The sequence below is a fragment of the Podarcis pityusensis genome, assembly GCF_964106645.2.
Source record: "Podarcis pityusensis genome assembly, chromosome: 9".
Classification (NCBI taxonomy): domain Eukaryota; kingdom Metazoa; phylum Chordata; class Lepidosauria; order Squamata; family Lacertidae; genus Podarcis; species Podarcis pityusensis.
Window position 1 is genome coordinate 10,650,859 of NC_138034.1, and position 14,197 is coordinate 10,665,055.

The 14,197-nt window shown below is 44.6% G+C and overlaps 2 protein-coding genes across 2 annotated transcripts in view; one reads left to right on the forward strand and one right to left on the reverse strand.

The window, feature by feature from the left end:
- LOC308484921 (uncharacterized protein) overlaps nucleotides 1–9,440 on the forward strand; it is a 50,975-nt gene extending 41,535 nt beyond the window's left edge. Inside the window, exon 5 of the mRNA XM_081020213.1 lies at nucleotides 8,990–9,440. Within this exon, the coding sequence (XP_080876339.1) occupies nucleotides 8,990–9,403 (414 nt within the window). The 3' untranslated portion in view covers nucleotides 9,404–9,440. The remainder of the gene's footprint in view (nucleotides 1–8,989) is intronic.
- The window catches only part of LGI2 (leucine rich repeat LGI family member 2), a 29,547-nt gene continuing 16,493 nt past the window's right edge, over nucleotides 1,144–14,197 (reverse strand). The window contains exons 7-8 of the mRNA XM_081020039.1: nucleotides 10,638–10,802; nucleotides 1,144–3,305 (exon numbers count right to left, since the gene is read on the reverse strand). Coding sequence (XP_080876165.1) covers nucleotides 2,488–3,305; nucleotides 10,638–10,802 — 983 coding nt within the window. The 3' untranslated portion in view covers nucleotides 1,144–2,487. The remainder of the gene's footprint in view (nucleotides 3,306–10,637; nucleotides 10,803–14,197) is intronic.

Consider the following 14,197-nt stretch of genomic DNA (forward strand, 5'->3'; position numbering starts at 1 on the left):
GGGTATTTGAAAAGCTCTGTTTCTAAACAATGCAGTTGCAGACCTTTGCAATGAAAACAGAACCGCAATACGGTTTTTGAAAAAGTCCATGTTAAGGTGATATAATGATGTGCACATATTCCTGATAATTTGTGTTCCTTAGGAAAGGTTGCCAGGTTTCAAATCATCAGTTACAAATTTGCCTGTACCGAAAAGTAGGGTGCTGTCACTGTGCTGCGTAATTTATATTTCTTCTCGCGTTGTCACCCTACTTCCCCAGCTAGGTAAAGGGACCCCTGACCATTAGGTCCAGTTGTGACCAACTCTGGGGTTGCGGCGCTCATCTCGTTTTATTGGCCGAGGGAGCCGGCGTACAGCTTCTGGGTCATGTGGCCATCATGACTAAGCCGCTTCTGGCGAACCAGAGCAACGCACGGAAACGCCGTTTACCTTCCTGCCAGAGCGGTACCTATTTATCTACTTGCATTTTGACGTGCTTTCGAACTGCTAGGTTGGCAGGAGCAGGGACCGAGCAACGGGAGCTCATCCCGTCACGGGGATTCGAACCGCCGACCTTCTGATCAGCAAGTCCTAGGCTCTGTGGTTTAACCCACAGCGCCACCTGCGTCCCAGCTACCAGGGGGTAAAACTGAAGACCCATTCACTTTAGGAAGATGGAAGATGGTGCTGAGCAGTGGAATACAGCAATCTGTCTCACTGCATGTTAATGTCTATAAAGGTGAATATCTGATCTCTTGCTTTGCAACCTGCCAACATTAGCACTGGTGCTCTTTGGTTTAGAAAACATGCCAGATTGCAATACAAACCTAACCATAATGGACTCTGCACAGACAAGCATAACAAAATCTGGTTCACAATCTTCAGAAAGGAGTCAAATTTTATGAAAACAGGGATCCCTTCTATGTTATAGAATTAAGATGTTTGGTAGTGTATGATGGTGAACTTTCTTATAATTGTAAGTCTTTGAGCAGTGGGACTGGGTTCAAGTTGTCGCTGTCATTGTGATTATTAGTACAAATGTCCTTGTTGATAAACTTTTTTTTTCTCGGGGGGGGGGGGATCAATAAAATTGTTAGCAAAAAGAATGACAGGATTCTGCCACTGCCACCCCATCATCCTGAAACCACTCAATGTCAGTACAGCTTTGCATTTCACTGTTTTAATATGGGGAACTAAATACAAACAAAACCTTTTTACAGTAAATCTCGGAATGTTTAACAGCTGAAAGCTGAGCTGATTCTTGCACGCAGTCTTCACCTCTGTGGCACTGTCACCTGATCAGGCAGTCCACATTTGAATGAAAAGGCCGTTCAGATTGTGTGAGCTTTGCACGGGAGATTTTCTTAAGCATGCATTAAACAAACTGAAAGCATAAATTGGCCAATAGCATGAAAATTACCAAAACACCAGTTCTCGTGGTCGCATCTTGGGAGCCTTGTCCAAAGTAATCAGGAAGCAAATGAAAGGAATTAGGCAGAATTAACAGGGCATGATCCTGCCACAGATAAGCAGCAAGTCTTTCAATAGGAGAATGAAGCACACGTGTAGTTCTGTCCCAGTGAAATCAACTGTACTTTGAAAAGTTTAACTTTGGCTAGATCCAGGTCCATGTGAGGGAAAAGCCAACGTTAAAAAAAATGGGAGTAGGAAATGCTGGATGTGGTGGCATCACACCACTTGCTTCTTTTACTAAACATCTGATAGGTGTGGGTTGGCAGCAGCTGTATGCCTTCCAAAACAAGTGGCCAGGCCATAAATATTAGCAGAGGTGGGTTGGATTAGTTCAGATGAAGTCCTGAATGTGGAGCTGCTGTGAACTAGCCGCCTGGGAGAGATTTAGGGAACAGATCAAATGTCCACTCTTTCCTCCTCCCCTAAATCAGACTGAGCATTGAAAAGACAGGGTTCTCTAGAGGCTTCTCCTATCACAGTTGCTCCAGAGGCCAAAGAGCAGAGGTCCTTTTCTTGCAGCCTTCCTTGACCAGCATGAAGCAAAGATGATGCAACAGCATTTTCATCTCGATGCTGACTTTTACAAATCCCAAACAAGCTTTTTGAGTTAGTCCGTAAATATGGTTTCTGCCAAGATCAGCTCACAGGAGGATTGGCACACTGGAGATATTTCCTCTTCTTTTCTTTCTACGCATGGCTATCCTGCCTCTTTTGGTTTCCCATCTCCATTCTCGATTTTGCATCAATGTTGTCGATGTGTTAGAATTAATTCTAATGCATTGCACACTTTTTCTGAGTAATTATAGGCTTTAAAGTGTCTTTACCAATGGTAAAATGGACATGGCATGCATTTAACCAAGTTAATGCGATCCCTGATTAAATATGCAAACTTCTATAAAGTTCAGAAAACTCCTGACTAATGCCACAGGCACATCCTAACTTCAGAAAATGAGTAATCTGTCCTTTTGATTTGCTTTTATGTGAAAATGTCACTGTGCATGAGTTACCCCCTCCCACCTCCCTCCCACAGCTCCTTCATAAACTCAAGTCAACAATTATGTGTTCAAATATTTGCGTGTGGCCTTTAAAACTGGAAGCAAAGAAAAAATCTCTTCTATCGGTTGACACAGCTGTGAATGAACGAGGTGCCTGCACGTAGATTTCCTTGAATATTTTAAAGAGCTGCTTCTCATTATCCCACTGGAATATTTGGGAGAAGGTGTAGTCACTTCCCAGGGCTAGGTAGTGATGATTCTTAAAGGAGAACGGCTGAAGGGTCATGGCTCCCCGGGAAGGCAGAGCTTGGATTTCCACAAACTGTTTGCTATTCCACATCATTACTCTGGAGTCGCCTATAAATCTTGTAAGTGAGAGGTAGAGGTTGTCCTGTATTCGAAAGCTTTTCACAGCCAACACATCTTCCATGTTGGGTATCTCACTGTGTGGGAGGAACTTTCTGGAATTTTTGTTCCATTGAAGGATAATGGGAATCTGTGAGCGGCTTGACAGGATTAGATGAGATTTTCCATCTATATCAACAAACTCAGCATCTGTGTCCCGGAACCATTCATGCAAGGATTGGTAAGAGTAGAATCCCTTGTTGTTCCATTTATAAATTGTCGTCAGACCAGCTTTTGAGCTATCTGCGATGACAAAAAAGGTTTCACTCTCTATCTGAAAGAGTTCTATGTCATTCGGCTTTGAAATGCGGGAAACTTCTATGTCCTGGAATTTGACAAACTTTGTCCAGCCTTCCTCATACTTATAAATGTGTGAGCCACCGAAAAGCTGAGCCACCACCACAAAAACCTGATCATCAATCAAGATAGCTTTGCATCCCACTATGGACTGACCTGTTGGCTCAAACAAAGTAGCAATATCAGCAGAGTACAATTAAATCTTTTAAACAATATATTGACCAATTCATCATTGTTTTTGAATGAAACCAACATAATCCAGGCAGTCAAGACAGTTATGAAGAGACCATGTTTCTTTCTACTGAGAATACCATATTAACCTTGCCTCTGAAGATCTGAAATACACCACTGTCAGCATTAAATAGGACCCAATGGAATATGTTGTTGATAGGGCTGAAAACTTCAATACTGGAGAAATGTTTGGGTCAGTCTGATGCTCTGGACAGCTATATCGAAATCTAGAGCAGGCCCTCCATTTGTTTTATTTATTCATTTATTTAAAAGCATTTATAAACCACTTAATATTTAAAAACTAGTATCTACTTGGTGTGCATCATTAAAACAAGAATACGACATAAAACCAGCAGTGTAACAGTAGTATAAAAGCATCTAAAATAGCAGTTCTGAGAATTAAAACAAAAACAATCTTAAGGGTCAGTGAAAGACAGGGCAAAAAGATAGATCTTTACAATGTTGCTGGAGTACAACTCCCATAATCTCTGACCATCAGTCATAATGCTGATGGGAACTGGAGTCTGTGATCATCTGGAGGGCTACAGACTCCTCATCTCTGATCTAGGCAATCAAGCTAAGGTTCTTAGAAAACTCTCTAGCTTGAGCTGGTAGCCAGAGCCTGAAACACAGGAAAGACAAATTATTCCTCTGTTGACCAGGTAAAGGCAAGAGGCCAGATTCCTAATACTTACAGCAAAAAAAGAGTAACTTCTGTGCCTGTAGAGGAAGGATGGTGAACCTGTGGCCCGCCATCATTCCCAGCCAACATGGCCAACGTTCAGGGATCTTGGAATTGTAGCCTGAAAACTGAAGGACCACAAGTTTCCCATCTGCTGTACAGAGAGCCGTAGCCTGAGCAAACCCAATTGATGATAGTTCACCAGGCTATATATATCCCAACCCATGAGATTCTTGGAGTCCCAAACAAGGAATACTGGAGTCAACTCTGCCAGTCATATTTATGGACCCCTCCTGTTGTTAGCTCATTTAAATAATTTTTGCTGGTCCTTCCAGTAAATGTTGTGACTGGAGGCATCCACCGAAGCAGTCTTGGAAACACCTCTTGAGAGCATAAGAGCATTAATGACTGGTGCAGAGCTACTGAGCGAAAGGACTGCTACATTTACAGATTTTAAAAATCAGCATAGTAGCCTTTCAGCCTTAACAACCTTGAGTGTTTGCAGCTGATCAACAAGAAAGCCCTTTCTTTGAAAGAATCAGCCATGCTGAAATAGACTTGATTTGACCCTAAAAATGTCCTATCCATACAGCAACCTACTTCCTGTCCTTGCTAAGGGGAACATCATCTTTCTACAACACCCAACATTTTTTTAAAATTTCACCTAAACACCATAAATTGACTAACTTGAACAAACAACAAACATGATGTTTTGCATTTGTTTTTTTCAAGTGCGATAGTTTCAAGTGAAAGGTCGGCGAAAATATGAGCCGAGAATCACCAAACAGGCAGTGCTCAACAATTCCTTGGCTGCAATCCTGGACACTTACCTGTGAGTAAGTCCCATGAACTCAATGGGTTTTACTTCTGAGTAGACATTCATAGGATTGCAATGTCAACCTCTTAAAAACCTCTTTGTCAGGCTCAGACCACAGATCTTCTGGGAGCAAAACCACTGTGAGGGTGAGCTAGAGCATCTAATACATCTCAGTGAGAACCTTTGGCAGGGGAGAAGTTTTCTCCATCTTGCCTCTTCTGGTGCTGTGCTGTCTAGAACCAGAGTTTTTCCATGAGGGTGAGTTTTGGTTCAGGATACAGGGACCTGGTAAGAAAAGGGTCTCCTTCTATTACAGGGTGGGTTGTCTGAAGTGCCTTGTGGTCATTTGTGCCTTCTCTTTCAAAGCTAGAGGTGGGGTCAAGTTAGGGGAGGGGGTATCATCTGGAAAAATTGTCCCTTTTAATTGGGACATCTTGGTTGCATTTGTGCATAGTGATGTAGCATGCTTGGTTAGAGGCTAAGAGTAGTTTGACTTAGCGCAGCGCAGGGACTCTCTTCTGTGGCTCTGGAAATTGCTTCTGCGCATGTGCGCTTTCCGGCGTCTGGGCATGCGCAAAAGCAATTCGCAGCGCCGCAGACATGCGCAGATGCGATTTCCGGCATTGCACTGCGCTGGCCTAGCCCACGGAGGATCTCTGCGGGAGTGATCTGGCGTGCCCGATAAGCCTTGCTGACCCCTGGAATAGGGTGAGCCTGTGGCCTGGATTCAGGAATTGAGTCATAGCTGTCAAGTGTCCCTTATTTGAAGGAACAGTCCCTTATTCCAGTGCCATGTCCCGCTGCTGTCCCTTAAATTTAAAAGGAAGCAGCTCCTCTTCCTCACTCCCTGCCGGCCAGGGAGGAGGGAGGCTCCAACTGCGTTGCTTGGCTGTGTTGCTCACCCAATAAGAAGTCTAAGAACGACTGGGGGGGTGGAGCTTGCATGCCTTGTGTGTGGCTAGTTAATGCAAGCTGAGGGGTTTTTTGAATGCTGGACGCCATTTTGTTGCACGTGCTGCTGTAAACTTTGCAGTGCAAAGCCAGGCCGGGGAGCCATCTTAAGTTGAGGCTGCATAGGCCTTGTGGTGCATGTGATGCAGATTCTATTCAGTTGAACCTCTGGTTACAAAGTTGGTTGGACAGTGTTCTCAAAGCTACCCAGCATGAGTTTGACCAGACTGCAGGAGAACAGAAAGACTGGAGTGCCTGGAACAGGTGAGGCTGCTGGTCCCTTATTTTCAAGGCTGCTGGTCCCTTACTTTCAAATCTGTAAGTTGACAGCTATGAATTGAGTACCAGTAGTTATCATAACAAAAGAGTGGCCAGGATGCCCAGGTAATCCAATCAGGTAACCTGGCAGACAGGAGATAAACAACACAGGATTCTGTTTTAGACCGTCCCTTCTGATGTATGTATGATGTACTGGAGGTGGTCTTGGGCTACACCCCTTCTGTGATGTTTTTATGATGTATGGAGGGGTGGTTTGCGGCTCCAGAGTGAGCAGTTCAAAAGTCTATATAAGGGCTTGTGCACATGGTTCAGGGTTCTCCTCCTCTCTCCTGCGTGTGGGGGGAGCCCCGGTTGCAACAGCTTTAATAAAGATCAGGCTTACTAGCTGCTTTGCTTCTCAATTTTTTAAAAAAAGAGTAGTTTGACTATGTTTGTATTATTTTTCTCCTTTTTAGCTGTTAGTTTGGTGTGGGTAAGCTTTCTTATTGCTAGGTGCCTTAATTTGGGTATAATGCTAGTATTAATGGTACTGGATACTGTCAACTGACATGTTGGTATGTTTTGATATGTTATAAATAAATTGTAATTGCTAAAATGTATATGGTATATTGCAGCGTATTCTGTTTACTTATTAAACACTGATCTTAAACTGTCTCCTTTGTGAATTGCTTTGAGCATAATGCATTCTGAGTTTGTCATATGTAGTATGTAAATAAATGGACTGTGTCTAAAACTACGGGCCTCCTTCTTGTGCCAAATCAGCTTTACTGGCCTTGCACCATCCCATGCCCAGTGCAACTGGTTATTGCCATTTGTCCCCAGTCAAACCTCCATTTTCTGTTAGCTGACTTGCTCTGCAGAACACAGCAAATACGGAGCACAGCTGACAGGGTCTGCTTTGTCTCAGTGTATTCCTAACTGCGTAGTTATTATAAGATTCTAGTTCCTACTACCTGCCTCTCATGTTACATTTTCCTCACCTGCCCACAGGAACAAAAATCAGCCTGTCTCTCTGGCATGCAGTGTTGTCTCACTCCTTTGTTCAGATGCCTTGGCTTGACCAGCACACGTAAAATGATCCTGTAGAGATCCAGATGCTTCTTCACTTCCCCATCCTGTGAAGAACCTGACCTTGCAGGGCAATAAGGGATCCCCCCTTCTAAGGGATGTGTCCCAACAGTCTCCTAAAGCAGGGATGGGAACTGAATGCGGCCCTCAAATCTCTCTATATAGCCCTGAGCTACACCCCTTACTATAGCCATCCTTCCTCCCCCCATCATATTGTGGAATTAACCAATCGTTTAATCATTTAAATAATTTGAAACAACATGACGGCATTCATGACGGTATTGGAAGCACGTTCTGGCAAACACTTCATAAGTTGGTGAAATTTGGCCCACCGTGGAAGAAAAATCATTTTCTGGTTAGTAAGTCTTCCTTCCGTTAATGCTTTGGCTTCCACCTCTACCAAAGGGCACATTGCCTTAAGGAGTTTTACAGAGTCAGTGTTCATAAAAACCGGGCACATGCATGTTGTTTCAATCCCATCCATTTTCAAAAGGCTCATCTCCTCTTTCGGACTCTCATGAAATCCTACAGCACTCCACTTGCTTGAACTGTAGCAAACCATGCATGGAACGCCTACCGTATTTTTCGCTCTATAGGACGTACCCGACCATAGGACGCACCTTGTTTTAGAGGGGGAGAACAAGAAAAAAAAATTCTCCCCCTCTCTGCTCAGTGCCCCTTCAGTGAAGCGGCAGGAGAAACGGAGCCGCTTCCATTTCTCCTCCCGCTTTGCTGAAGGGGCGCTGCGCAGCTCTCCCTCTCTGCTGAAGCCGGAAGAGTCTTGCTTCAGCCAAAGTAACGCGAAGCCAAGGAGCCTGCATTCGCTCCATAGGACGCACACACATTTCCCCTTAATTTTTGGAGGGGGAAAAGTGTGTCCTATAGATAGAAAAATACGGTAAATGCCCAGCAAATGAAGCAACCGTGACAATATGTCCATGATTGTTTTTAATCATTGGTGTCAGGAACGCTTTAAATGTCCCGAAATGAGTATTTGGCTTGGCTGAAATCTGTCCTTAAACAGCAATAATACTTATTGCTTCCTTGGATAGAGGATGAAGAGGAGTGTGTGTGTGTGTGTGTGTGTGTGTGTAAACCCATGACATTTGTGTTGCCTGCTGTACTGTACACACCCATTGCTCCATCTACTTTTGCCTCTGGTCCCACTCTCTACTGGCATAAGGCTCCCAGAAGGTTGCTCATGAGTTACAATTTCCCCCATCTCTGCCCTAAAGTCTAGTTAAGACATAAAAGGATAGATCAGTTCAGACCTCCCTACTTTAGTTCAGAGTCTAGATTTTTTGGCAGAGGTGTCCCCAGGAGCATGGGGAATGACAGTGAATTGGAACAGTTTCTTGCATGCTAACGGGCCTGTTTATCATAATCAGACCTAATGCAGTTCAATAAGCATCATACTGTCATTTATTATCTAGCAACTAGTAACATGGAGCTTGTTTTGTGCTGTCATGTGTAAAGAGGGAGAATAGAATGGGAAGGGAAGGAGAAGATTTGAAGAAAACATCATCATCATGTCTTAAGGTGGAAATGGGAGGAAGAAAGGGGCAGGAAGTGATTGACTAACATTTTGAGTTGGCCATTGTGGATTCCTACTTGCCAAATTGATAGAATCCTCTGAAGTGAGAGAAGTCAATGAATAAATGCAGTGGAGCATCTTTCATTACAAAGGTTTGTGATTCATTTTTCTCAAGCGCATCAGCCTGGATAGCTCAGTTGGTTAGAGCGTGGTGCTGATAATGCCATGGCTACAGGTTCAGTCCCCGTATAGGACAGCTGCATATTCCTGCATTGCAGGTGGTTCGACTAGATGATCCTGTGATGGCCTGGGAATCTGATTCAGAGGCTGAACCTGAGGAATCCCAGCCTGCACAGGAGTCCCCACCTCCAGGGCCAGCTGAGCCGGGGCAGGGGCTTGAACCTGAAGGGCCCTCACCTGTGCCAGATCCTCAGGAGCAGACACCAGTTGAATCCGCTCTGGCTCCGGAGGTGATCGAGGACCCATTGCCTGCAGGTGCTCCTCTCCCAGCCCTGTCAGGAGAAGGTGAGGTTGCCTCTGGGTCTGGTAACCCTCCAGCCTCTCCTGAGCTGCAGAGGCTCAGGGCAGAGAGGCGGAGGGAACTAAGTTCTCACAGGAGGAGTGCTCGCCTCCAGGCCAGGAGAGGCGAGTCACCTGTGGACCGGGGCTGCCCTATGCCTCGGGGCAGATAAAAGCCGGCCAGCCCCAGTCCCAAGTTGCGGGAGCAACATTGTTGGTTACCTGTTCCTGCCGGCACCCTGTCCTGCTCTTCTGCCAGAGTTCCTGACCACGCCCGACTCCCTGCCTTGGACCCCTCTTCAGCCTTGGACCGGACACGGACCACGCCGCATGGTAACACCCCCTCCCCCCCGGGACCTGCACAGATCCTCAAGGTCCCTTCCAACTCTACAATTCTAAGCAACAATTTTGTTGCTGCTCTTGCCTCATCTCCTCACAGGTGCGAGCAAAGTGTTTGTATGAGGGAACATGAAGATTTGGTTGGAGACAAAAAAACACCCAGCTCAAACCTCCAGGAGGAGGACTCAAGATAAGAGGGGGCAAAGAATGCTTGGTTGATCTGGGCAAGGCCAAACGACAATATTGGACCTGTCTTTCTAAGACTGTGGTGGCACCACCTCCAATTGCAGGGAGATTAGGTGACATTGGCTATTTGATGAGCATTCGTTCTAATTTGCTTATGGGGAGGTCAGATGACATTGTGTCAAAGCAAACATTATTCCACACTGTCCAGTGAATCTTTGTCTCACTTCCGTTATAGCAAAAATATATATCCAGTATTTTGGTCAAGGTGGGTTGTTGCATAAAAATGCCCATCAACTTTAATTGCATACCCTGAATTTGCCAGTTTATGATTGAATCCCACCCCAAAATAGTGACAGTCTGGAAGCCCCGCCCCCCCCCATATTGAGAAAAAGTATGGCAAGGTTAATACCCCCCTATCTTAAGTTCAAAGGTTTGAATTTAATCCCCCCCACCTCTGATGCTGAGGGTTGCTTTTTGTTTTTTTTTAAGAGTTAAAAGAGATTTGATCTCTAACATTTCATCTGCTTTGGTCTATAGTGTTACTGTACTCCATACTGAAGAATCAAGTTTACTTATTGCTGCATAAGCTCTGCTTTGCATTCCATTTCTTGGTCAAACTAGAGTGTGGCATCTTGTGACCCTCTGAGGATCCTGCAATATATGAACTCATATTCTATCCATCATAATGATAACCATTTTGTTAGTGAACTAGACTAAACTATTTTTTTATTTTTCAATGGATCCAACCTAAACTCAGCAGAGATCAGCAAGAGATATTCTTTTCAATATGCATTTTTTCCTGATACTCGGATACTTAAAAAAAAAAGGCACTAATAATCAATTAAGTAATATAACAAATAAGAATTATGTGTTCATTTTTACCAGTAATGTTGTCATAACTCCTGAAGTTCTTCTCAATGTGATCCCATTCTAGCACCATGCAATTTTCCATGCTGGGCTGAGCAATGGCGACATACACGTCATTGTTTGAGTGGTATGTGTCCACTGAAACTGACTGGTAGGGTAAAATCTGATGAACCACAAAATCTGAAAAGAAATGTTTGTAATTAAAAACAACAAAAATGTTACAATTGAGCATGGCAGAAAACATAAAACAGACACGTTGTGCTGATTTCTCTCTGGAAAACCCTGGCTTGGAAAAATTACTTTGGGGAACAGTCTTGGGGGGGGGGGACAGCAGAACAAAGTATGAATTTAAACCCATGTACTCCTGGGGGGGGATGCGGGGGGCGTTGTGGGTTAAACCACAGAGCCTAGGACTTGCCGATCAGAAGGTCGGCGGTTCGAATCCCCGTGATGGGGTGAGCTCCCGTTGCTCGGTCCCTGCTCCTGCCCACCTAGCAGTTTGAAAGCATGTCAAAGTGCAAGTAGATAAATAGGTACCGCTCTGGCGGGAAGGTAAATGGAGTTTCTGTGCGCTGCTCTGGTTCACCAGAAGCAGCTTAGTCATGCTGGCCACATGACCCGGAAGCTGTATGCTGGCTTCCTCGGCTAATAAAGCGAGATGAGCGGCACAACCCCAGAGTCGGCCACGACTGGACTTAGCGGTCAGGGGTCCCTTTACCTTTACCTTACTCCTTTTTTTCACTTGAAGTCACTTTCACCTGATCAGAAGCAGACCTGCACAGTTAAAGACATGAGTCTGACAATGTCCTACATAATTTTAGTCTTAACTCCAATGATAAACATGTGCTAAAAGACACATGTTTCCACACACTGTGCCTTTCTGTGACTATATCCTCTGTGCCTCTTCTGGTTTCTGATACCTGCAGTATCTTGTAAGTCTTAAAGTTTGAAATTTTGAATTAACTAATATATACAGATGGTCCTACCCTTTTGTGGGGGGACTCTGAAAAGGAAAGTCTTAAACGATGTATCCAGTTTGCTCTGAAATGACAGAAGTCAGTAGCAAAGGAGGGCATCCCAGCAACTTGTTTCACAGTATGGATTCTAAAGAATTTCACTTCACACTGCTGGAACACTCTATTAAAAAATGAATTTCCTTTCTAGAGGTGGGCCGTCAGATTGTTCCTTCACTAATAGAATTGCTTTGCTTTCTCAGCATTTTCCTTCTCCTGCAGTTGTTTTGAAAACTAGAACACATTTCGCTGATTTTATCCAACATTCTCATGTGTAGCTGTTGATCAGCTGTGTCACTGGATGATGCCCCTCTGACTACCATGTTCAAAAAGCCTTTGGTCAGTTACTATGCGAGTTTCAACCCACCAAAGACTATAAGCCACCAGCCTGTAGTTTGCTGTGTGATATTTACAGGTTACAATACATGGAGTAAATATAAACAATAATTTTTTTAGTATTTAGATACTACTTTCCCCACATTTTCCATAATCCTAACAGCATAGTAGGCCAATATATTATGCCCATGAGCAGCAGTGGTGGTGAGAGGTAAAGGTAAAGGGACCCCTGACCATTAGGTCCAATCGTGACCGACTCTGGGGTTGCGGCGCTCATCTCACTTTATCGGCCGAGGGAGCCGGTGTACAGCTTCCGGGTCATGTGGCCAGCATGACTAAGCCACTTCTGGCGAACCAGAGCAGCGCACAGGAACTCTGTTTACCTTCCCACCTGAGTGGTACCTATTTATCTACTTGCACTTTGACATGCTTTCAAATTGCTAGGTTGGCAGCAGCTGGGACTGAGCAACGAGAGCTCACCCCATCGTGGGGATTCGAACCGCCAACCTTCTGATTGGCAAGTCTTATGCTCTGTGGTTTAACCCACAGCGCCACCCGCGCCCCTTGGGTGAGAGATAGTTACTTGCTTAAAGACATCTCACATGGTTGAGTCAGGTCTTGAACCAGAGAATCGCAGCTCACAGAATATGATCCTAACTACGGCCTCAAACTAGGTATGCAGCGTCAATGAATTGGTGAATGTATATAAACACAGGTGATTGTGCACATTCACAGGAAGGCACTAGGAGAATGTGCACCAACCGACAGCATCAACAGGGAATTGTACACATGGTCTGGTGAGTGAAGATAACGGTCAGCAAATGCTAGAGAATGTGAAGGTATCAGAAATGTTTCAAACATGGTTCAGCGAATAAGCACGGCATTTGTGTCACTTCTGCGCAACAGCCAGGCCCAATCTCCTATTTATGTTGACATACCAGTATACATACTTTCTGGTTGACATTGTCTACCTGTACATACACCTCAACAGCACTTGGAAGACTAGGCATGTTGACCGGTCAATGCAGAAGACCCCTGTTAGTAAAGAATCTTCACGCCATCATGTGAAATCTAACAGTCACCAGTATTTATGCACACCCCCCACTGAACTCAAAATAATCACTACACACTTCTGGAGAAGTAAATGACAGAAGCTGTAACTCTACTAAACACGCAACAGTTAGTTTACCATTGTTGATACACCACTGATAATAATTGCATGGCCTAAGCATGGTCCTTAAAAAGCAGAGACATCACCTTGCCAACAAAGGCCCATATAGTTAAAGCTATGGTTTTCCCGGTAGTGATGTATGGAAGTGAGAGCTTGACCGTAAAGAAGGCTGATCGCCAAAGAATTGATGCTTTTGAGTTATGGTGCTGGAGGAGACTCTTGAGAGTCCCGTGGACTGCAAGAAGATCAAACCGATTCATTCTGAAGGAAATCAGCCCTGAGTGCTCACTGGAAGGACAGATCCTGAAGCTGAGGCTCCAATACTTTGGCCACCTCATGAAAAGAGAAGACTCCCTGGAAAAGACCCTGATGTTGGGAAAGATGGAGGGCACAAGGAGAAGGGGACGACAGAGGACGAGATGGCTGGACAGTGTTCTCGAAGCTACCAGCATGAGTTTGACCAAACTGCGGGAGGCGGTGGAAGACAGGAGGGCCTGGCGTGCTCTGGTCCATGGGGTCACGAAGAGTCGGACACGACTAAACAACTAAACAACAACAACAAACCATGGTCCTCTACAAAAAGTAAAGACATACCAATAGCAACAGGCCTATGGATAGACACTTTTTCTTCATACACTCCAGGGAAATTTCAATCCTTTCTCATTTTGATGTCAGTTTATTTCAGTCTTTACTTTTGGTACATTTTCTGGCGCTCTTAAGATTTCCCACTGAGCACTTAAATCTTCCTGCCTCCTTACTTGCATTTCACATTTTGTCTTGGGAGTTTATAGTAAGACTAATCTAGTTTTATATTGCCCCCTAAACAAGATTTCTCAGCTCTGACAGTTTGCTCTTGTAATGCTGGAGAGCACAAAGCCCTTTGCCATTATGAAACCTGAACAAATGGGGGGAAGGGAGAGGTTTTTGATGTCCAAGGTATGTGAATGACTTGCCAAGAATTTCCTTCTCCTACTATTCTGGGGGGGGGGGAATGCTGCTATTCTTTGTTGTTTAGTCGTTTAGTCGTGTCCGCCTCTTTGTGACCCCATGGACCA